Source organism: Rhamphochromis longiceps, linkage group LG5 (assembly GCF_057381845.1).
Source record: "Rhamphochromis longiceps isolate RC_006_pf linkage group LG5, R_longiceps_female_GT1.1, whole genome shotgun sequence".
Taxonomy (NCBI): domain Eukaryota; kingdom Metazoa; phylum Chordata; class Actinopteri; order Cichliformes; family Cichlidae; genus Rhamphochromis; species Rhamphochromis longiceps.
Window position 1 is genome coordinate 14,022,404 of NC_140561.1, and position 23,694 is coordinate 14,046,097.

General features: G+C 41.6%; 2 protein-coding genes across 3 annotated transcripts in view; one reads left to right on the plus strand and one right to left on the minus strand.

Moving 5' to 3' along the window:
* Positions 1-901: 901 nt before the first annotated feature.
* Positions 902-4,465, plus strand: psmd6 (proteasome 26S subunit, non-ATPase 6). Its single transcript, XM_085405985.1, has 8 exons — positions 902-1,177; positions 1,781-1,986; positions 2,392-2,537; positions 2,640-2,859; positions 2,946-3,054; positions 3,206-3,374; positions 4,092-4,169; positions 4,249-4,465. Exons 1-8 carry the CDS (start codon positions 1,033-1,035, stop codon positions 4,343-4,345), a joined length of 1,170 nt encoding a protein of 389 aa, XP_085262111.1. The 5' UTR covers positions 902-1,032; the 3' UTR covers positions 4,346-4,465.
* atxn7 (ataxin 7) overlaps positions 4,265-23,694 on the minus strand; it is a 29,429-nt gene continuing 9,999 nt past the window's right edge. For both annotated transcript variants that reach the window (XM_085405982.1, XM_085405984.1), the window contains 9 exons: positions 17,675-17,779; positions 12,324-12,612; positions 11,577-11,896; positions 11,145-11,227; positions 10,222-10,502; positions 9,882-10,071; positions 9,651-9,772; positions 8,402-9,548; positions 4,265-7,678 (listed from right to left, as the gene is read on the minus strand). In XM_085405982.1, the coding sequence (XP_085262108.1) occupies positions 7,661-7,678; positions 8,402-9,548; positions 9,651-9,772; positions 9,882-10,071; positions 10,222-10,502; positions 11,145-11,227; positions 11,577-11,896; positions 12,324-12,612; positions 17,675-17,779 (2,555 nt within the window). In that variant the 3' untranslated portion in view covers positions 4,265-7,660. The remainder of the gene's footprint in view (positions 7,679-8,401; positions 9,549-9,650; positions 9,773-9,881; positions 10,072-10,221; positions 10,503-11,144; positions 11,228-11,576; positions 11,897-12,323; positions 12,613-17,674; positions 17,780-23,694) is intronic.

Consider the following 23,694-nt stretch of genomic DNA (forward strand, 5'->3'; position numbering starts at 1 on the left):
TTTTGTAGTATTCATTCCACCTCATTCATTTCTGTATTTTATGTATATAAGTTTAGATTCGTTATTTATAGTTGGTTTACACAGCTTTGTGTATGTATGTGTAATGTGTATATATAGACACGTATGTGTGTGTGTGTGCGTGCGTGCGTGCGTGTGTGTGATTTACATTGCTGTGCTTAAGAGCCACCATCTACCGGAACCAAATTCCCTGTATGTGTCTGCACATATACTTTGCCAATAAACACGATTCTGATTCTTTATCAGCGTGAACAAGTCTGGCCATTCTCCTCTGATGTCTGGCACGAACAAGACCAAAGTCACTTAAATCACCTTTCTTCCATCTTGAGCTGTTTCTGATTAGATATTTGCCTTAACAAGTAATATAACTTGACAACACACCCCTTCACGTTTACACTGTGTCCCTTCCTGTTTGTGGAAGCTACACATGCTGATAAAACGAGAAGTGAGAGCAGCGGAGAGGATCGTAGGTGTTTCTTTTCCCTCCCTCCAGGACACCTATTGCACCCGCTTTAGACTTTTATTTTATTTTTATCTTTTTATCTTTATGTTGTTTTAGTGTACACTGAGGGCCGTGGGAGCATTGCAATTTAAAATTCCTGTGGATGATCTGTACACGTTTTTTTTTTTAAATAAAGCTGACTTTGACTTTGACTTGGATTTTGTTTACAGTGAGAGCAAAACTGTGAATACAGTGATGAAAATGGTCAGTACTTTCAAGAATGGTGTGTATATAGCTTTAATATTTAGATATATTATTAACGAATCGCACAATAACAGTGGCGTTGTTCACACTAATCTCCAACAGGGGGCAGCACTTCTCTAAGTCTCTTGTTAGCTTTCAGTCTGTCTCCGCTCTTTTCTCCCTTTGCTGAAAGCTGCTGCGGCGGAAACAGCAGAGTCCAGTGTTTTCCGTAGTCATCGTTCACTAGCGTAAAGGCGAGTCGTTGTAGGCTTTGTCTACTCAAAGAAAGGCTTGAGTTTGTTCATTTGTTTATATAATTTAGCCCGAAAATGCCGTTAGAGAATCTAGAGGAAGAGGGTCTTCCCAAGAACCCCGACCTGAGGATAGCACAGCTGAAGTTCCTGCTCACAATGGACGGTCACCGACAGGATGCTAAAGTGAAGACGGAGCTCATGGACGCTATCAAAGCTAACAGTGAGTTAGCATTTCATCCAGTAAAAGATGTTTCATTGGAAACACGAGTCTCACAGTGCACGATTTTGTCTCTTCATCAAGACACCGGGCACATAAATGCTCCATAGATGTGACTCATGTATAAAATGTTAACTTATAATAAATGACGGACAGCGCAGGAAAGTTAGCATGCTAGCTAACGATAACAGAAGACGTCAACTGTGGAACTCACTGTGTAGTCTATTTTGCATAGCATTACCAAGTTAGAGAGTTTACATTCACTATGCAGTATTTTAAGCCTTTACATTTCCCTTAAGCTAAGGTGACAACCTTTGCGATGTCATGTTAAAATCCTTTCCCGGTTCGTTAATATGAGACGTAAAAGGTGTACGCTACGTGTTAAGACTCAAGACGTTTATTGTCATTTTCGTATGGTGTTACCCAGCCTGAAATGAAATACTGTTTCTCACCAGCCTCTACATTGCAATAAGCAATACAGTTTAAAAAGAATAAGTTTCAAAAAGTGCAGCAAAAAAGCCACAAATAGCATAAAAGTTCTAAAACTCCAGTCACATAAGTTAGCGATGTTTCACGTTTTACACCACCGTGCTTTCTGTGTTTCAGATATGGCGCCGTATTACGAGAGTCTGTGCAAGGAGCTGAAGTGGCAACTGGATAGTGACCTGCTGAGTAAAATGAAAAAGGCCAACGAGGAGGAGCTGAAGCGCCTAGATGATGTGCTGGAGGATGCAGAGAAGAACCTGGGAGAGAGTGAGATCCGAGACGCTATGATGGCCAAGGCAGAGTATCTCATCAGAATTGGAGACAAGGTATGTTTTCAGAGCAGTCAGAATATTCAAGTTTCCAGGTAGGAAAATGAACACTGTTAATGCCTGTGCATGTTGGAATATCTTTTTAGTTTTAACACTCTACAACACATATCTGCTTCTAAGTGTTTTGGGTGAAACATATTGAATAAAGTTTAGTTTTCAGAATTTTTCCAACAATAGCTGCTCCTTGGAGTTCCCAGATATCACAGCAAAGGGGTTGACAATTCCCTTTGATGTCAACACTAAGTTTACAGCAGTTAAATTGCTGGAAATGAGTTTTTAATTTTGTTTTCCCTTTATTCTCTTAGAGCTGTTTGCATGAAGGTTATCACAGTTGCCACTTCAAAGTTATATGTACAAAAAGTAAGATTGGCTATTGCCTGATCTTATCTGATGTCACCACAGGAGGGCGCCCTAACTGCATTCAGGAAGACTTATGACAAAACTGTGGCTCTGGGTCACAGACTAGACATCGTCTTCTACCTCCTGAGGATTGGCCTCTTTTATATGGATAGTGATCTCATCACACGCAACTCGGAGAAAGCCAAGAGGTAAAGGCTCTTAAAGCTTTGTTCTGAAACAAATCTGTCAGCACTTTTTTTTTTTCTTTTCTATTTAATACTCATCTGTCTGTGCATCTCTGTTCACCGCAGCCTTATCGAGGAGGGGGGAGACTGGGACAGGAGAAATCGTCTGAAGGTTTACCAGGGCCTGTACTGTGTGGCCATCAGGGATTTCAAGCAAGCTGCTGAGCTCTTCCTCGACACAGTCTCCACCTTCACTTCCTACGAACTCATGGACTACAAGACGTTTGTTACCTACACCGTTTATGTTTGCATGATTGCTCTCAAGAGGCCTGACCTCCGTGAAAAGGTAGGAGAGAGACTCGTGTCTGCTCACAAGATGTGTAACTTGGCAACATGTCTGCTGGTAAATGTACTAAATATGTTTCTCTGTAGGTTATAAAGGGAGCAGAGATCTTGGAGGTGCTCCACAGTCTGCCCTCTGTTCGCCAGTACCTTTTCTCACTCTACGAGTGCCGTTACTCAGTCTTCTTCCAGTCCCTGGGTGAGGTTTTTGTTGTTGTTGTTGTGTGTGTATTCTCAAGAAAAACATCTGAATGCGAAGAGACTGTACTTACAGCCATTATCTATGCTTGTGTTGGTGCTTTGCCATATTCTGAAAACATAAATATTAAATGTGAAACTTTGTGCCACAGCCACGGTGGAGCAGGAGATGAAGAAGGACTGGCTCTTTGCCCCACACTACCGCTACTACGTGAGGGAGATGAGGATTCAGGCTTACAGCCAGCTGCTAGAGTCCTACCGATCTCTTACTTTGGGATACATGGCTGAGGCATTTGGTGTCAGCACAGAGTTCATTGACCAGTGAGTTTGTTTGTTTTTAAACACCTGTGCATATACTATGTAACTCTGCAAGATTTGGAAAATATTATTGAGTGCCAATACATCCAAGAAGGCAACACTGAAAAACTTAACTGTCGGTCTTTGAGTGTGCAAATTTATTTTTCTTGGTATGCTTTGATTGTTTTATTTTGAACACGTAAATATAAAGTAAGCACAAATTACACTGTAAACAGAAAGCAAAGTACATATCACATAATATACATGCTTGAAAAGATGTATATGTATATAGATGAGGTTTAGTGTCTTGGAATAACTTGTGCTATAAATTGTTACATTCAAACTGGACCATCTGTCTAGAACAGTTATCAGGATGGTACATTGGAAACTTACTAAATCAGAATTACTTCTGCTCAAGAATATAATTAGGAGTCTATAGGCCGATGGTCATCATGTAAAACTGGGTGTTATCAGCATAAATGTGGGAGTTAATGCTATGTTTCCTGTTGGGGGGCGATTCTTGCTCCTAATGCCTGTTACATATGATGAAGCTACAGGGCAGCAGTTGGTTGTTGTAGTATTTCTTGGACATTTGTGTCACCATTAAGTTCCTAAATAATTCACAGAAAACATTTGTCAAAATAAAGTTGTCCAAATTCCCTGTTCAGATTTTAGGGAATGCTGGTGTTGGGTTTTTTTTGGTCCTGGCTAACGCAACATATGCCCATCTCCTTCCCACAGGGAACTGTCCCGATTCATAGCTGCTGGCCGCCTCCACTGTAAAATTGACAAAGTTAATGAAATTGTGGAAACTAACAGGTAATGAAACTATCATCGAAACCACAATACTTCGAGTAATTCCCAGAGCACTAAAATTTTGTCCTGTTCTTGCATGCAGACCGGATAGCAAAAACTGGCAGTACCAGGAGACCATCAAGAAGGGCGACTTGCTTCTCAACAGAGTCCAGAAGCTGTCAAGAGTTATTAACATGTAACCACGGAGGCCGCCATCTTCATTAAAGCAAGGGGCTTGTATTATTCTTTTTTGGCATACTGAGACCTTTTGTTTGTCAAAGTAACTCTTCAGTTGTGTAAATAAAACTTGTTTAACTGTTGACATTGCATCACCTGTTTGTTTTAAGAAAGAGGCAGACACATCGTTTCTTATAAATAGCAGTATAAATTATTTTATTTACAGAAACTTGTTACAAAACAAATATACTATACAATCTTTACTTTAAATATTAATTCTAACCTATGTTTTGTTCATGAATTACATAGCAGCCAATACATAAGTCCAGCTGAAAATGATTCTGATAATGTATACCCCAAAAACAAAACCAAAAAAAAAACTATACACGCTTTTACATAGTATGAATGGTGGTTTTATTTTTTTCTTCCCAGACAAGCTGTATTTTCTCTCACTTTCACATTCCAAGTCTACGGTGCTAAGAAAGAAAACATCCTCGTAATGTTTCCTTGTACTGGAAACAAAGTCGAGATGTCAGTAGAGATTGAGGGTAAACAAAACACTTGAGTGAAGTTTTTAAATACAAACCCTAATAACCCGGAGGGGGCTTAGGCCACACACCGATGCTAAGAAAATCTCAATGGAAAACAAAAACAGAACAAGTGTTTCGCAATGGGCAGCTGACAAGCTCAAGTTCCACTACATTTAGGGTTCAGAGGCAGACTTAAAGCCAAATCCCCTAAATACTTTGAACATTCAAGTAAGGGGAAAAACAACCCAACGAATACTGTCCTCAAACAGTTGGGATGAAACAAATTCAGGCACTTTCTTAATTTGATATTTCTTTTAAGAGCTGCTCAACGCGTTCTTTAAAAGCTGTGATTCAAATTACTCGTTTGGCAACAACGACGCGAGCAGTTGGACCGTAAAAATGTTCCTATTCCTTGCAATAATTTCTGAAGTCCCTTCAGCCTATTTTCTTTTTTTTCGGAATAAAAGAACATGTTTCAATCATGAAATGTGTTTAAGGTTTACAAAGTGTTACGACTGAAGAGTCCACAAAAGATGGTTAGACAGCGGGGGCACAGCTTCGAGCCTGCACGACATCGCAGAATCACAGGCTAATTGGGTCACAGAGTAACTTATTTTATTAATTCGTAGGCAACATAAAATGTGTTGTAAAAGCACATGTGATTGAGACCTTGAAAAGTGAATAAAGGTTTCCTGTCATACAGACACATGCTACAGTGACAACACTTCTTTCCCTAAAGGATCCCAGTACACGATTCATGAGATGCTTCAGCTTCCACATATAGGCATATTGCATTATATAGACTTGGCAGTGAACCACTTCAAATAGTCATGTTCTCTGACTTTCTTTTTTTTGTTTTTTGTTTTTTACTAAATAAATAATGATTTTTCAAAATTGTACCAAAAATTCTGCGTGTACAAAAAAATGCCTGTGCAAAAATACATATTTGAACTATGTACAATTTGTTAACAAAATATGTTTTCTCAAATAGGGATACTTCAATACTTGTTTGATACATAGGCTACAAGAAAAAAAAAGCTAACTGAAGATTTTTAAAAAAAAAAAAAAAGTCTACTAGGTTTTCCACACTAATTGACATCAGTGGAGGTTCCATAAAACAGGTGTTGCCAAAAGATCTAAGATCTATATCCAGTGAAGCCATCTCCATGAATCTCACACTGTAACGCTCGTCCCCGAGACCTCTTGACCTAAGCTATTTCCCAACGAGTGGGGCAAGTATTGCCTGATTTAAGACTATTTTGACAGCGGAACAAGAGTACAATGCCTCGTCTACTGTGACAAATCTCTTCTGAACATAGTGTTACTGCGAGGCATTCAAACTGTAACGTCCAGAGCTTGGGTAGTGGTTACACACAGGAGGGACAATCATACCCACAGAAGACAGGTGACGTGCAAGTTTGCTCCAGTTAAGACGTACCATACCTGATTCCCTATGTTTAAAAAATAAAATAAAATACAATTCACATCTGCCCACATACAGCTGTGGAATTCACTCAGCGGTGTAAGTAACTTGTGGCTATAGTTATACAGCTTGCACAGATTTTCTTCAATCCACAAATGCGCCATCACCGCTTCATAAGCAAGACTGCCCACCTTTTACTTAAAAAATAAAAAATAAAAAAAATAAAAGTAGTTGGCAAAGCTGATAGCAGCTTTTTGGCTTGCTTTGTGGACAACTAAAGCAGTGCCTGTGGAGAAAGTAGTTATTTAGTGCTGTTCACAGTTGGGGGTAGGTCTACTGTGGCTATCATTTTGCACGCTGAAAAGATTCCGAAAATTAACAGGCTTCCTCGAGACCGAGCTCTCCCTCTCTGACAAAAGATCCAATCGAATGGGCACATCAGGTGTCCTTTTCACATTTAAAAGCACAACCGTCTTCACCAGGTCTACAAAGCCCCATTGTAGTTCAGTGTAAAAAGATCATAAGAAATCATAGAAAGGTAACACTTGCATAATTATTCCGGGTAATAAAAGAAGTGACCAGATCATCCCTACGGGCTCGTCTCAGGCTACTGCATGTTACCCGAGGTAACTCAACATGTCACCAGGGAGAATCACACTAACAAGAAGTGAAACAAGGTGATTGTGTGTATTTTTCTTAAGGTTTTTGCAAGTAACAGTTTGCTTCTCCTACTGCTTTGCTTGCAAGGCTTCTGAGATCAGGCGCTGGGGGTGTAATTAAGTTGGAAATTCCAGTAGTCCAGCAGAATTTGACATGAGAAAAAACATTACTCATACACACATAAGCACACACACACACACACACACACACACACACTCTCACACAGTCTTTTTTTTTTCCTTTTTCTTTTTTTAAACAAACACGGAAGAGATCTGCTCGTTGTCTCCCCAGTTGCTCAGTGTCATGACGGCTTGTTGCAGCAGCCCTTAACCTGAACCCAATGACCTTTGAACTACAGGATAAGAGACCGATGGCTGTTGCAATTGTTCCTCCGACCAAACAGGAAGACCTCTCAGAATACTGGGACAACAGTGGCGTGGGGGGGGATCCTTGGCTTGCGCATTAGATCCCTGGCGCTCCACGCTATCCCCCATTCAGTTCCCCCTGCCCGCACCTCACACACACATGGCTTTGGGAGAAACGGTAAGGACCACATATACATCATTGGGCAGTCCAAATTATCTCCACCCTGAGGATTGTGGGAAGCTGAGAGTAATGTGGATTTGATTTCAGAAGGCCTCATGCATTCCAGAGCAGTATGCGGACCACTCTGGATTATTTCCCGCCCGCCTGCCAGTTTCATACACTGAAGCCGGACACCACTGTCAGGGACGAGCCTTTGGCTGGAAAAGGAGAGGAGAAAAACATAATCTTAAAATGGCTGTAAAGTCATCAGTCCATAAACTAGTTTTGCAGTTTAAGATGAGGCTTTAATTTCTAGCAAGAATTATTTCTGTCTTTTTTTTTTTTTTTTTTTTTTTTAAATCGGGAGATTCAAATGTCAGTCAAGATCATTGAATGTAATCAGAAATGTCTTATCACCTGATACTTTTGGCATTATATATCAAATACTATGAATACCTCATTTCCTCATCTTTACTCAGTTTATATCAGCCCTTCAGGTTCTTTAATATTTCATTTCATTCATTTTGATAATTCACATGAAAAACAAAAGAAAAAAGTTTTTGTTTTTTTTAAAAAGGATTATGGCTGAATACCACTTGGGCACTTTGCTTGGAGGATGCAGTTTATGTGCATGATAGCTCAGAACTGTGAGGTGTTCATAGTCATACTTTATTCATTTATTTTGAAGTAATACACTACACTTTTATTAGTCTGTGTTCAGAATAAGAAAATTGCCGTGACCTAATATATATCTGAAAAATGTGGAACTGTAATCATGGTTTAATGTAGTATCCTTAAAATCTTAATAATATCCATCCTTATCCTAAGATGACCCACATCCCCAAATTTTAAGTGCAGTGAACTGAGAAAGAAACGAAATCTTTCACAAGATGCAATCAGTGAAAACGAAAACACATCCTGAATGTGTCTCAAAAACCAACCTGATGTAAATGAGAGTTGTTGGGTAGACCCGGTGTCCCTGGTATACTCCGCCCATGCTTCCCATGGATGTTGTTAATGGCAGGTGACTTGGCCACTTTGGGTCTACCTGGTCCTGGCCCCCCACCTCCTACTCCGAGCCCACCTTCCCCACCTCCGCTATTTACGCCACTGGAGGCAGAAGAGCTTTTGCGCTTCTTGGCCTCCAGGCGCCCGTCTGAGGAGTGGTGACTAAAGCTGGTGTGGTGGTCAGATGAGGATTGGTGGTGGACAAAAGGTCCCAATGAAAGTGTTGAGTCACTGCTGTTCATTACCACGCTCATACGCTTGATGGACTCTGCAGGGCTGCCCGAGGGAGGACCTCGTGCTGGTGGCCCAGAGGAGCCACCGGCGGAACTGCCAGAGAGCTCGGCCTTGAGGCTAAGGGAGTTTGTTCGCACAGTAGGCCCACAGTTAAGCCCCACACTGTGAACCCCACTATGGGAGGAGGATGACGATGAGGACGAAGGACCTAATGAGCTGTGGTGGTAGGTGCTCCCTGAGCTGCCGACATTTGCACAGTTCTTCTTAAAAGAGGAGGAAGAGAAGTTGGCATTGGAAGAGGAAGATTCAGTGGAGCCATGGGATGAAGAGAGGATAGAACTGTTCTTCCTCTTCTTCCCCGAGCTGAAGCTAGCGCCGCTACTGGTATTGTTGGCTCCAGTGCTTCCTCCACTGGTGGCGTTGGGGATGACGGTTATGGAGGAGCCAGACGAGCTCTCCTTGGGCTTAAAAGATGATGACGATTTGGTAGTGCTGCTGCCAGAGGAACGGGACTTAGGCACCCGGCCTGAGGTTAGGGAAGGAGCTGAAGAAGAAGAGGATGAGGACAAGTGGGCTGAAGGCATCTGCGGCGACGAAGACACTTGTCGGGCTTGTGTGGTGCCATAGGCCGGGTGCTCAGCCCCACCCTGCGGCGAGCTGCGGGCATTTAAGGTGGTCCCATAGGAGAGCACTGACTTGCCCTCGTAGGATTGGCTGTAAGGAGTCTGCGGCAAGGTGGCAGGAGGGCCCAGGAAGCCTGAAGAGGGAGTGCTACAGTGGGAATTTGTGCTTGTCCTATAGGTGGGTGCAACAGAGGAGGAGTTCTCCAAGGCTAAGGGGATTTTCCTGAAGCAAAGAATATCAGAAATTAGCCAATTATTAACTTGACTCATAAATTTAAAAAAAAAGAAAAAAAAAGAAAAAAGGACGAGTCCAAGACTGACTTACTTCCACATTTGGGAGTTGACATGCTTTTCCATCATTGTGGTGAGGGTACATCGCACTTTGTCCCATCGCCGGTCAAAGGAATAATAGCCTCTCCCAAACAGTCGACTCCCAAAAGTACAGTACTGGGAATAGAAGGGAAGAACAGATGAGAACTGTAATCTTTAATGGCTTGACCAGTGTAATAAAAAAAGGAAAGTTCCTTGGGGGTAACAGCAGATGAAGTGCACTTACAGCTGCCGGTCGTGGATGATAACCTGAATAGTGACAGTCCAGTTTCTCAGCATTGTCCTCACGCTCCTCATTCTCTCCCTCATCACTGGATGGTCTAGAAAAGCCATCGGGGGTCGTTTGGGGATGGTGTAGCGACTCGTGGACTGCTGCAGAGTCTCCAGAAATACCACCTCCGTGACTGCTGTTTAGTCTAATGGAGAGAAATTGTGCCCAGTCACTTTCACCATATTCATCAAAGCTGAATCAAATTAAAACTGTCTGTTTTAAGCCTGTGTGAGCAAAGCTACACACAGACACAATACAAGCACAGCAAAAAATCAAAGTGTGGCACAGCAATTACCGTGGAAGACCAGGGCTGTGAAATTTGGGCTTTCCAATTGGCAAAGGCTTAGTGGCATCAAGGGCTGGGCCGTTTCCATGAGCCACCTGGTGGGCATCATGGCCAGAAGTGAGGTGGGAAGAGGGGTGTGGGTCCCTGAGAGGGGGGTTTTGCTGGGAATGATTTTGGTGGAGTTCTCGCTCCCTCTCCCGCTCCCTTGTTCTGTTCTTGTGCTCTGCCAGCAATGTGTCAAAGCGCTTCCTCCGCCCTGGCACCGCCCTCCGCTGGCTTAAGGAATGTGTCTGTTGAGACATTATAAAGTCAATAGAATTTTCATTATGGTAAGAGCTGGAGAGAGAGTTCTCCTTAGAACCGCTCTTAATTTCCTTTTTTATTGCTGTTTATACTTGGCAGCTCTGGCTCTAACAAATTTTTACAACATCAATTACAATCAATCACAACCATCCTTTGAAATGCAAATAATAACTTTGGTAATATTCTACACATTAAATAGAATAATACGACATAATTGAACTGTATGCCAAAGTGCTCCACTTATATTAAAACACAACGAGTGACGGCATTTTGCAGTTTCATTAAACACAGACATTGTAGTTTCCTATATTTCACAGTAGAGTTCATCATTACAGGCTCCTCAGAGTTACGCTGTGCTCCTCTTTGTGGCAAACCATCTGAGCTGACAGCATGTGTCCTAGAAACACCGGCCCTCAATTGTCAGCCTGTGGCTGCCGTGGGAAACGCTCACCCAGAGGTTTGAAGCTTGCTGCCTCCACAAGTATGTCAAGAACACGTTAGATCATCTTGCTTTGATCCTCATTGCTGACAACAAGAAAGACTGCTGAGCATTACCAGCCCAATTCTCTTTAAAAATAAAATGCATTTATACAGCTCAGTTGCAGCATGCAAAGCAGGGACTTTGTTACCTTGCATGTTAGGGATCTTGTGCAGGGTTTTCGAGATGTCACATCTATAACGCCACAGTGGATATCTGGATTAAACTCACGTTCTGATGGCAGAGCAAAGGGGGAGGAGAAAAACATTTGTTACCTTCATAATTTGGGACAAGTTGTGTTATGCAAAACATTAACATTACATAAGCCTTTCCCCTCTAAGATAATGTATGGGACATTTTGTTTAAGCTGCTGACAACATTCTGAAATGATGTCTGCTAGTTACACTCTTTCATAGGCAATAAAATAGGAACCTAATGGGAGGTTCGTCTAATAGATTAAAAAGCAAGGTTATAAAAAACAAAAACATTCAGGCTAAGCATGTAATGCTGTATGAGACTTTTAAATACTCTGAAAAAATGACAAAATGTAACTAGTCCCCCCTCATTCCACATTCCAGCTGACCTGTGACTTTCTTGTTAACGTGACGTCTGCTACTCGCACTGCTGCTGTCCTGCTTCTTCTCCGAGAGGACAGTGAGGTGGCCCTTGCCATTGGGAATCTGGCCTGGGGCCAGTAATGGAGGCTTTGGTATGGAGGGACAGTTAAGGCCTGCTTTTAGGGCTGATGAGGAGGTCGTGATGGCGGTAGTGTTGGAGCTCACAGTGGTGCTAGAGGAGGATGTAGAGGAGGATGAGGTGGTGGCGGGGGCAGATGGAGCTTGCGCCGGCTTAGCTGGCGTGTCCGGCTTCGGATGCATCTTGTCCATCTTGACAGCTGGAAGGCTGGAAGAGAAGATGACAGCGATGAAAAGGGTGGTGAGGAGGAAGCTGAGAGTTAGAAACAGTGAGCCAGTGACAAGCGTATGGTAAAAGACAGATGTGGACATATGGATGGCCCTGCGAGGACAATCACTACTAATGTTCCGCTATATATAAAACACCTTCAAAAGAAGAAAAAGGTCAAAATCAACACTCGCGTATAAATGACTGAATCAGATTTCTACCGAGAAACAAGCAGTAAAGGCAAATAGCTCTGACTGCCACATAAACCATCAATAAGCAGTAGTACCTTATTTTCAAGTACTAGTATTGCTACAAAAACTATTACAAGTAGTCTCCATTTCAAAATAGTTTTTTTTAAATTAGACTTTAGTATGTCTGCCAGAAATGTGGTTGTAACAACCCTGCACCTGTGCAGAGTGAAACTTACATCTTTTCTGGCTGGTTCATCCTGAAGGGGGCAAAGGGGGGTCTTCGCTGAACGCCTGGCAGCTTCTCTTTGGCTGGTTTGACAAGTTTGGGATTGGAGGACGACGATGAAGAGGAGGGTAAGCTTGAGCTAGCAGCTGAAGGTCGACCAAGGATGCCTCCGGTAGCCACTGCAGCTACGGACACCGAGCCCACCCCGGGCCCAATCCCACTGCCGCTGCTCCGGTTCCTGGCAGACGCAGGAAACGGCGAGGTGGACGCTGGTTTGCTAGCCGAACTGTGTCTTCTCTCTAAAATGATAACAAACAAACCAGAAAGGCATTAAAACATAATAGTTAACACACTAATTATAATCCAACACTACTATAGGACTAAACATAGTTGTGACTCATATAAAAAAAAAAAAAGAGAGAGAAATGGAAACATTAAAAATCTCCCTCTAACAGCTGTGAGCATGTTAGCTGAACAGCTAATAAGCAGTATTGGTGATTCATGCGCTGCATCTTGAAATAGAACTGGCCAACAGGTCAAGAGCTTTCTTTCTTGCCTGAGCTTCTTATAACAGCTGCTGTGCAAACTGATGAAAGTCAGTAAGACAGCAGAAAAGGTTAGAGTGATGCTTAGTTGTGGATGGAAAGACAAAAATAGAACTTGGAGGGGGGGGAAATGCTCATCTGCTTAAATCCAAAACTAGCTGTCTTTAAGCACACTGCTTTCTAAAATGAACAAACTCTGTGTGAACACAAATCACACCAATTACACATTTACACAAGACAATTACAGATCTACTTTCAAAAAAGGCTCACATCACATCCTATTTTTAGTAACAGCGTACAACAAAAGCTGCTGTCCCAATGTCACCACTACACAAGCACTTCATAGTTTAAGGTTGATTAGCTGCCACTGCATAAACAATTAAAAAGAAAAAGGTAGACAAAAACATCATGAAGGATTTTTTGTTTTAATTCAGAAATGACTGGAAGCATGAAGCAGAGAGATCTGAATCTTGGCAAAAGCAGCAGCTCTCTAACAGAAATAGTGGGCGCTCTGGGTGACACAGACCGACATACACTCCTGCTGCTCTGATTACATGTAGAGAAAGAGAGACTGACAGACGTGAGCGTGGGTGTCATACGCCCTGCCTCGATCACGCTCAATCCAGGGAGCTCCCTCACCTAAACCAAACTGAGAATTTTCAGCAGTGAGGAAACATCTGACATGGAGAGAATCTCCTGCTGGAAGCTGCATGTGAGCAAAACTGAAGGATATACAGAGGAACAAGACAGACAAAGGTGACTAACAAGAATTTCAGAAGAGAGACGGCAAATAAACATTTGACTAAACACTCATAGTCAGCTCTGAGAAGCAGCAACGAAAGACAGGACAGAAAATAACTGCATGCTTAAAAGAAATGAGAGATAAAAGGTGCATCAGCACCAGAAGCATTAGTAATTTTCTACCAAGAATCTGTGTCAGCTGGCTAATGTCACCAGTGTTTTTCCTGCATGATTAATAAATAAATAAAAACAGGCACCTCCACGAAAGAGGTTTTGGCCAAAGGAAAACCACCAGGATTATAGGAAAAAGTATTTTAACTTTTTTTCAAAGCTTCTTAAATGGTCAAAAAATAAAAAAATAAAAAAATAACATGAAAGGTCTTCTGCTAAGTATGGTCACCTAGACCCTCTGCCCCAAATCTGCTTATGTGTGCACTCACCTCTCAACAGTCTTTTGATTTAGTCCCATTTTGTGTGATTATAGCTAACTATATGGTAAAGCTGGGGAGTGGGTTGTGGGACAAAACTCACTGTCACAGGTAACAAAAAAAGTGGAGTGGCTACAAAGAATACGAATGCTCAAAAAAGGTACCACTCCCATTTGCCTTCAGCTATATTCCTCAAGCACGCACACGCACACACACGCACGCGCACACACACACACACACACACACACACACACACACACACACACACACACACACACACACACACACACACACACACACACACACACACACACACCTAACTGTTAAACTTCTGCTTTCTGAAAGAAAAGGGAAAGAAGTGCTTTTAAGCGTGCCCTCTCCACACCTAGGGGCCTCTCCCGCACATCCATTCAACCTACACTCCAGATATTTTCCCCTCCCACTTCTAAGAAGCCAAACAACCCAAAAGCTTTTCTTTCACTGCCTCCCTCCCACTTCCTCTCACTGTCTTGTCCTGTCCCAGTCAACAGCGAACCTCTGCACACAAACTCACAACAAGATATCCAAGTGAGACAGTGGTGCTCTGTCTACAAAACAACGAAAGCCAACAGCAGCACCAATGGTAGTCATAACTGATGTAGGGGAGGAAAAAAGGTAAGGAAAAAAAAAAAAAAAAAAAAGGACAGACAGACACAAGACATAGGAGGAGCCTTAATATCATGTTTCATATTATCAAACAGCTGGCTCAGTGGCATGGGGGAATCCCAGCCTGCAGAAGTGAAAAAAAGAAAGAAAATCAAGAAGTGTAATGGCCTTACTACAAACTCCACAGACATCATGTTTAAGTAAAGACAAAGTGTAACCTATTTAAAAAAAAAAAAAAAAAGAAAAGAAAAAAAAAGGTAAAACTAAAACCTTGAGTTAACCAGAAACTCAAATCCACCGTGGTTCCCTTCTTTTACCATTTGAGCTCAAGACACTGAGTGTAAAATTCTGTATGTCTCGATCTCTGAGGAGTCTTTGTTAGACAAGTTCATAAACAAATGCATAAAACGCCAAGCAAAGCAGCAGCTTCCCGTTCCGTGGTGAGTGTCACCCTTGCTGGGCTCAGCCTCAGCCGAGAAGCACAGACACCTAAAGGGAGACAGATGGGCTCAAAGAAGCACGCTAATATCATATTGAGACCATCTCAATGGTGCTGAGATCAGTGCCTTTTCCCCACGTTAACGCTGCACGGGTCCTCCCATAATGACATCACAGAGAGGACATGGGGTAAAACACAGCAAGAGCACTGCTGCTCTGTATGGCCACACATACATGGCTACAGAGTTTCACTTAGATTTAGACTGTGTGGTTATAGCTGATGCAATAAGTTCATTAAGTGAAACTTGTTTTTTTTTTAATAATTTTGATATTGCATAGTTTAAAAGCTTCTTTAAAAAAAAGTAATTATTTGCATCCAGCGGCTCAAATCGGAAGATTTACTGTGATGGGGAATCTTTGGGTTTAGCTTCACCGCCTGATTTTGAGAACAGAACTTAAAGATGTTGCAAAAGACGAAAAAGAGACTGGTGCATTCATTATGATAAACACACTACAGACAATCTGTTCACACAAAGAATCAGCAGCAGCAAACAGCTGAAGAAACAAATATCAAGAAACATGATGAAATCACTGTAAATCTCTGGGTGCTTCTACACCACGGACCAAGCAGAGCACAGTCTGCATTAACAATGCAACCCCTGTATATGGAGTAAAGCCACATGTTCTGATAATGATTGTTTTACTCTACACTTGGTACTGCCATCCAGTGTTTATCTACAGTTCCTTCAAAACCCCCTGACACCTCAAAATAGAGGCTGTATTTCAGAGACACCCATATATCTATACTGTTTAACAATGATGGAGAAGTCTCTGAGTGATGTTCACACAGTTCCAAGGACAGTTTTACCCTAGAAGCCACGTGCTGCTATACCTCCCTCTTGTGGTTGACCTTGATAAGTGTAATTGCTGCTGCACTTCAGAGAACAGGCACTTCCAGGTATTTAGTGGTAGGGCTGCTCGATTATGGCAAAAATGATAATCACGATTATTTTCACTGAAATTGAGATCACGATTATTTGACGATATTTATTTAACCCTTTAAGACCTACTATAGAACCAAGTCCACCAGAGCTTATATTATTTTTTTTACATGCTGTAGTGCCATTTGTGGGAGCATTTCAAGTTGCTATACATCAATACAACTGTTATAGCCCATATTTTAATAATATGTATGCATTAAGTCCATAGTAATTACATAAATTGCAAAAAAGTGCAATAAACTACAAAAAAAATTGAAAATCGCTTTTGTTTTGTTTACATATATTTCTACTTGGAGAAATTTAAGAGGCTTATCCCTCAAAACTTTAAATACAATAAAGTTGCAAAAAATAGTTTCCCACCACAGGAAATTTTGAGTGTCTTCATAGTTTTATTTTGGAGATACAGCAATTTTTATATACTGCAGGAAAAACAAAAAACAATCCTATGATGCAAATTTGCAAAGAAAACAGCAGGTGCATCATTTCACTGTGGGAAGTGTTACGAACAGCTGATAGGAACGGCAAAGCGTGTTTCTGGAATATTATGTTTTTGTTCCTGCAAGCGCTTTTTATGCAATTTTTGCAAAGCTTTATGTGGAAGGAAACCGTGACCGAGGACAAGCTGATGGCATCAGATGTAAGTACAACTCCTCCGGTTTCATATGCAAAACAAATTATTGCGCTAGCTTACACGGTTCAGGTTCTACAGGGATTTAAAAATAGTTACGCAAAACGGAGCGTGCTGCTCTGACCGGCTTTAAAGGGTTAACAATGACTTTAAAAAAATAATATAAAATAGTGTGCAACACCACTGAAGTTTTTTTTTTTTAAACTCTCTTTTCAACCAACGGCAGTCACTCTCCAAATAACTTCTGCTTAGCTTTCCGAGCTTCCCTCGGGTCCTCTTAATCAGCGGTCTCCAACCTTTTTTGCGCCACGGACCGGTTTATGCCCGACAATATTTTCACGGACCGGCCTTTAAGGTGTCGCGGATAAATTAGGGAGGGGCTAATAATCGGCTCAGTCATTTTTAATGATCGTTGAAAGCCCAGATCGTAATCGTGATTAAAATTCGATTAATTATTTAGTGGCCATTGAAACATCCCCAGTTTAATGTCTTAACAGTACTAGAAATCTTAACTGAGCTGTATCTGTTAAAACAGCCCACTACTGGAAAGACTTGAGAGAGACCTATCAAATATTAACACAAGAATTTATAACACACAAACAGTAAATAAATAGGCTACTGAGTGGAGTAGAAAACTGGGTTTGGGGGGGGGGGGGGGGGGGGGGGGGGTAACACAGAAAGAAGAAGCACTACTAGGAATGTGTTAATCAAAGAAACATCACATTACTCTTGGTATGGGGGGGTATGGATATAGAGTCCCCCCAATTTTTTATTCCCAAACCTTGCTGAGTATCTGCAGTAACAGCCACCTCATTGTTGTAGTGGATTATTGCTACTACGTGAATCTAGGAAATCTAGCTCTGCACCCCAGCTGCATGAAAAATAACTGAATATATAGATACATCAAGGCGTGTGTGTGCGTGTGTATCACTTACCAAAGTGTGCTTGAAAGGCTTGTGGCTTGACTACCTGACCACAGTGGCTGCACATCACCAGGTAGAAGTCGTCCTGTGCGGGACACTGGCCAAATATGGACATGTCTGTAAATGGGAAGATAGAAGCAGATGGGGCTCAACTCAAGGAGAATAAATAAAAGCGTGACCGATGCCACAGTTGGCAGCAGACTCTGCAAAATACACACTGTTCAATGTGCAACCAAACATCAACTGCTTACTTTGTTTTATATTTAATGTGCATTTGTTGGGGAGTGGGCCGAGGGGTAAATAGACAAACGCAGCAGACCACAAGAAAATGCATTCTTGGCTGAGCCCTAACAGCAATTCTGAATTATTGCCCAACACATACAGTAGGATCCATAAATGTGTGAACAAGGCCATACTTTTCAGAATTGTCGTTTTCTACTCCATCCTAGCAGAAAAGGAAATTTAGCAATCACAGAGTCATAAATGTAGACTCAAGTTAAATTCAAGTGGTACAAAATACTGCCCCACCCATTTAGCAATGGTAGATATTCTTTTACATAGCTCCTACATTTCACGGTCTCAAAGTTCAGTGGACAAACTAACATAATTCTAACATTTTCAGATTATAAATAATACATTAAAGTCAATATCTGCTTTTCAGCCAGTCAGTGAGAGAACCTATAAAGTAGCCAGAGTTGAGGTGCTTCTGGAGCTACATACTTTCCATGCTGAGGCTGTGTGCAGTGGCTTGTGTTCTACTAATCTGCATTGAAGGCAGTGACCTGAAGAAACTGCTCTGTTTGGCCTTTAACAGTCAGGGGGTCCTTTGTACCCTCAATGTCCTCCAGTACAGACAGTAGGAGGCAGTATTGGTTTAGTGACTGAGATAATAAAAACCTGTGTAAACCTACTTTTTCTGCACACAGAAAACTGAAACCGATAAATACTGAAGCAGGTGTGAACAAAATCTTATCAACATTCATTCCTAAATGACGCCTCGCTGGTCAGAATACTCATGAACTACTAAATGCTAATTTAACACTTGAAAACAACTCCTAGCCTTTTATCTTCTTAATTTAAAATGAAACAACAGGCCACACCTGGCCACGAAACTGCATATCAGTTAACTGTCCAATTTCTTTTGAACCTTTGAAATAGATGAACTATGTAAAGCACTGCTGTAGCAAGAGCCTGCACAATATATCACACAGTGCTACTTTATTAGAAATCCACTGTGGTGGTTTACAGAGGCAAAGTTCAGAAACTGTGCTCTTGTTCAACAGCTTAGACAAAATAAATTTGTAACACAATCCATAATAGGAATTTTAAAAAAATTAACAAGCTCAGGAAAGCAGTTTGGCCAAGTACACATGCAACCCAGGAGTGATTTGTAAATATAGATCACTTATGAGCCCTTATTCACCATGGAGAACAAGTACTGGTGATAAGCACCAATCCAAAGGTTGCCTTTCCAAGATATAAACAAACCCAGGACTGGCTTAGAGCGTGCGACATTTCTGACTCAATAATTAGGAGATATCACTAAGGAATCAGGTTTAATAAGGTGGGTGCCATCTCCTTAGTGCTTTCTATGTTGTTATTAAGAAACAAAGAAAGTCTGCCTTTTGGAATGCCACACTCTGAGCTACCAAGGGAAACTACCAGATATTCTGAGAAGGGGCAGTTTTGCAAAAGGTCCAAATGAAATTCTGAATCTCGCCCAGGTCGCAACGCTTGTTTGAGGTTTTCTCTGTCAAACATGGCTTTAATATTTAATTGATTGATTTAATTGGTAAAAGTAATTATGAAATTAACCTATAAAGAATGAATTACTTTTGCAGTTGGGCAGACTAAATGGAGTTATTTATGGTGTTTTTCAAGATGTAAAAGCTGGCAGTCCCAGGTGTACAGAAATGCTTAAAATGCAGCTTAACTAAACTAGTCATGTAGGTTACCACCTTGTGAAACCTGATCCCTAAAGTCAGGTCATATTTCCATGAAGATGACAGTATAGGGTTAAAATTAAAATGCTGACGCACACAACATCATGGATCATGATGCATTTCTTCCTGGATAAAACTGTAAAAACAAGAATTTCCCAATAGTAAATAGGCAAATACAAAGAAAACCATAAAAAGCAAGAATGCAAAGGTGTCTTCAGCTGGAGAACCTCTGCCCAATGACAAACCTCACGCTTTAAAGGCACTCCAAGGCGAATCAGAGGGAAGTGCTGTTTCTCAGCAGAATGTGATCAAAATTTACTCTGGCGGAGAGAACCAGAAACCACCTAATTAAGGAGGCTAATTAAGAGATTGCCTGGGGCGTTATGATGAGATGAGAAGAGGAGAGGATACAAGAGCAGAGAAGTGGAGCCCCTGTTCAATATGTACTCCGCCAGGACCATCAAGGGTTCTCCAAACATCACTGGCCAAGTCTTGAAGGGATGAGGGCCATTAAGCAAAGACCGTATAAAAGATGTACCTGGCAGATTCTCTCTCAAGGAGGTCAGAGGCAATCGTGTGTGGATGAATTGACAAGTCCAATGCTACTTAATGTGTTTCAATTGTCTGAAGCTATTTTGCCAAGTGTCTCCTTCAACAGCAATGGACCAAAAAGACTTGCTTTCAAAGTATCTGCTTGCTACAAAGAGGAAGGAAAATATCTTCACTTAATGGACAAAGGCATGTGAATTACGAGTGGTAAAATGTGACATGGAGTATTCACTATGCCAGTTGCAAAAGGACAAGCCATCAAAACAATAGCTAAATGCTAGCGTAGGCAACTTCTATGTTCAACGCATCTACTTTAATTCTATTCTGTCTCTACCCAATTTGCTTATCCAAGTAGCAAATTGCAGATATAATGAGAGAGCAAACATATTTGCCAAATCAATAACTTCCTGTGTATTTTTCATTAAAAACGCCTTTCTCTCAAATCTACTGAAACAGGACAGGAACTGCAGCATCCAACCACATTTCCTCACTGGATCAATAGCAAGGTCAAACAAGACTCGTTTCCGAACTGCTGCAGCAGTTCACGTGCAGTATTTTTCATTAGTATTTTTCTAATGGGATGCTCAACTATGAAAGTAGACATGCTATACAGCTTTGCTACTCCACATTCAGTGCCATAGCACTAAATGGCCTTTACTGCTAAAACTGTCCGACTTCAAAAGTGGTCTAACGCCACTGTGTCTGCCCTCGTCTCAACCTCCATTTTCTTCTTTTTCAAACATGAGGTGTTAAAGACAGAGAGAAAGAAAGTCAATGTAGACAAGAAATAAGACAGAACGGTGAATTTAAGACAAAAGGAAAAGAGCGCAAAACGGGAACAAAGTCGCAGTAAACGAACAGAGAAGCCGTCTGAGGCCTCTGCGAGACAAAGAGGCAGTGAGCAAAGGACATACGCTTGAAGGAGGAGGAAAAGAGAGCCTGAGAGCACGAGGCAGGGGAAGAGAATGAGAGTCCAGTTAATTTCAGCATCCTCATCCGTGGCAGTGATGAACGAGCTAGGTGCAATCGTAGCAGCTCTGGCTGCCGATGAGTAGCGCACATGCTGGCTGCATCTGACCTGTGGCTGACAGTGGCACTACATTTCCCAGCTTCCCTGACTGTGACAGTGCCACTGTAAAATTTATCAACAGCGTGACAGAATGATGAATTCATCAGTCATCTAGTACCATACATTCTTATAATCTGTGTGCGTGCATGTTATTCATCTGCGTGTGGTAGAATGGCAGTAACGCCACAGAAGGAATCTGGTGGTGAGTCATGGCAGAGCGATGTAGTCATCCACTTGTAATACCCCTACCAGACGCACGCGCACACACAGGCTTTCTATGAAGACAGACTTCTGCCACGAGCAGCATGTGTTGATGAGCCCCATGACACAAACAACAGTCACTGACAGACGCCGCAACATGATAAAGACATGTTTCATGACAGCGAAATGTCAACTGACCCCGCATCCTTGAATTTCAGATGAGCATTCTGTCTCTGTCCTTTATGCAGAAAAATTTTCTAAATGGTTGACAGATGAAAAGATACAGTGACTTAGTGGTGTCCTACGTCTCGTACCATCAACACCGCTCCATTGCACGTTGGCGCTGATTCTCCAAGTTTCATGAACTCTACACAGGACAGAAATTTTCCGAGACATAATCTATCATTTTGTGTTTTGTTGACAGCGATCGAGAGCAGCATCTAACTATCTCCCGTAAGAGTTCAACTCGGTTTAAGGGGTAGCTAACCAAGCATACGACTTACTTCATTTTCCTACTCAAACTATTCCCTTATCTGCCCAACACATGTGAGCATCATAGCATCAAGCACATAGGACACTGCTGACCACACCCACACACACACACACACACACACACACACACACACACACACACACACACACACACAAAAGGCAATATTAGATAAGTCCTCTGTGAAGCAGTCTGCAATAAACCCCCTCCTTTATTCAACACATAAGGAGGAAAACCAAATAAAGTTGGATAGGCAATGATGACACAAGTGTGGGACAAAGTAATGTGCCAAAAACGAAGAGAGGCTGAACCGCCAATCTCCACACTCATTCAAAGTGTGACTTCAAAGTGCATTACTACTAAGACAGTGAGGCCTTAGGGCTGTCCCACTGTTAAACTCTCAAACACACAAGGGCTCTCTCAGGTTTTGTGAGCCCTTTATGCTCACACTGCATTTCTGCAAACACTCCCATAGGGAATTACCCACAGTTCATAGTGTTGTGACGTTAAACTGCGGGTTAAGGGGGAAAGCCTGAAAACATTAAAAAAGTAAATAAACAAAGGAAGGAAAGAGGAAAAAACGCTAACATGAACCAAATGCTATATAATGTGTTCATCTATTCGTCATCTGTTCATACTGTGTTCGTTTTTGTTGCTGCTTGTCAAAAGCAAGTGAATTAGTACTTCTTAAAGCTACTGCCGAGAAGATGTTCAATTCACATGAATGGCTCAGCCTTGGCCATGCAGAAAATAAACAGTGTAACATAAAATGCCCCAAACAACAAATATGTTTTTGAGCCATCAATGTAATATCACATGGTAAGCCCAAACCTGCCGTCCTATTCCTGTATATACCATTTTGAGTGCCCAACCTCTCGCACACAACCACTAAACAGGTAACATCATCAGTCTGTGAGGGCTCAAACACTGGGCCTTAAGATGAATTTATACTTCTGTCTTAAATCTTCAATGTCATGATGTAAACTACACCGTTTCCTGATGATCACTTCCTGAGAAATGTAACTGCACGTCAAACTGATGCAGTCAACAATTACAGTGATTGGAAGATTTGACAGTAGTAAACAGGCCAATGTGTTTCTGGGCACTTTTTCACTCCAGTTTTTGAATTTATCAGTGACAGAATAATCATCATCGCCTCAATATAGGAAATCGCAGATTTTAGCAAATTCCTGGATGGACACTTCTGAAACTATTAGTATAGATTTGAGGAAATGTTCAAATAAGTGGAAAAACTTGACAGACAAATATGTTTGACCCAAGGAGGGAAAAACGTCCGAGCTGTCTTATCTGTCACCATCATGGCTTGCGCCACATATAAAACAAGAGGGCACGACCGCAAGGCAAATAACAACCCATCACATGCAAATTCGAATGCTGGCACCAGCAATTGCCACTTTTATAGGTTACGTCATAGCCGTATGTGAAATGACTTAAAAATACTGTCCATCCAATATGTCGATCAATGCTTTAACAACAACGATGAGAATGCGAACTACTAAAATTTAACATTTGTGCCTTCACAATGTGAATCACCTAGGTCAGAACCCTGTTAAATTCTTTTGATGATTAAGCACACCACAGCGAATGATTCATAGCTGGCCGGAGAATTATTGATGGTGTTGATGTCTAAAGGAGCTTCTTGTGGTTTTTGCTTGATTAGCACCGTTTTCTCTTGACCAAAATGATCTAGGGCTGCTCGATTATGGCAAAAATGATAATCACGATTATTTTCACTGAAATTGAGATCACGATTATTTGA

Bases quoted from the DNA above. Each gene is read 5' to 3' on its own strand.
- psmd6 (XM_085405985.1), top strand. From the start codon at position 1,033: ATGCCGTTAGAGAATCTAGAGGAAGAGGGTCTTCCCAAGAACCCCGAC. The intron at 3,055-3,205 runs GTGAGGTTTTTG...TTTGTGCCACAG, and splicing joins AGTCTTCTTCCAGTCCCTGG to CCACGGTGGAGCAGGAGATG. The intron at 4,170-4,248 runs GTAATGAAACTA...TCTTGCATGCAG, and splicing joins GAAATTGTGGAAACTAACAG to ACCGGATAGCAAAAACTGGC.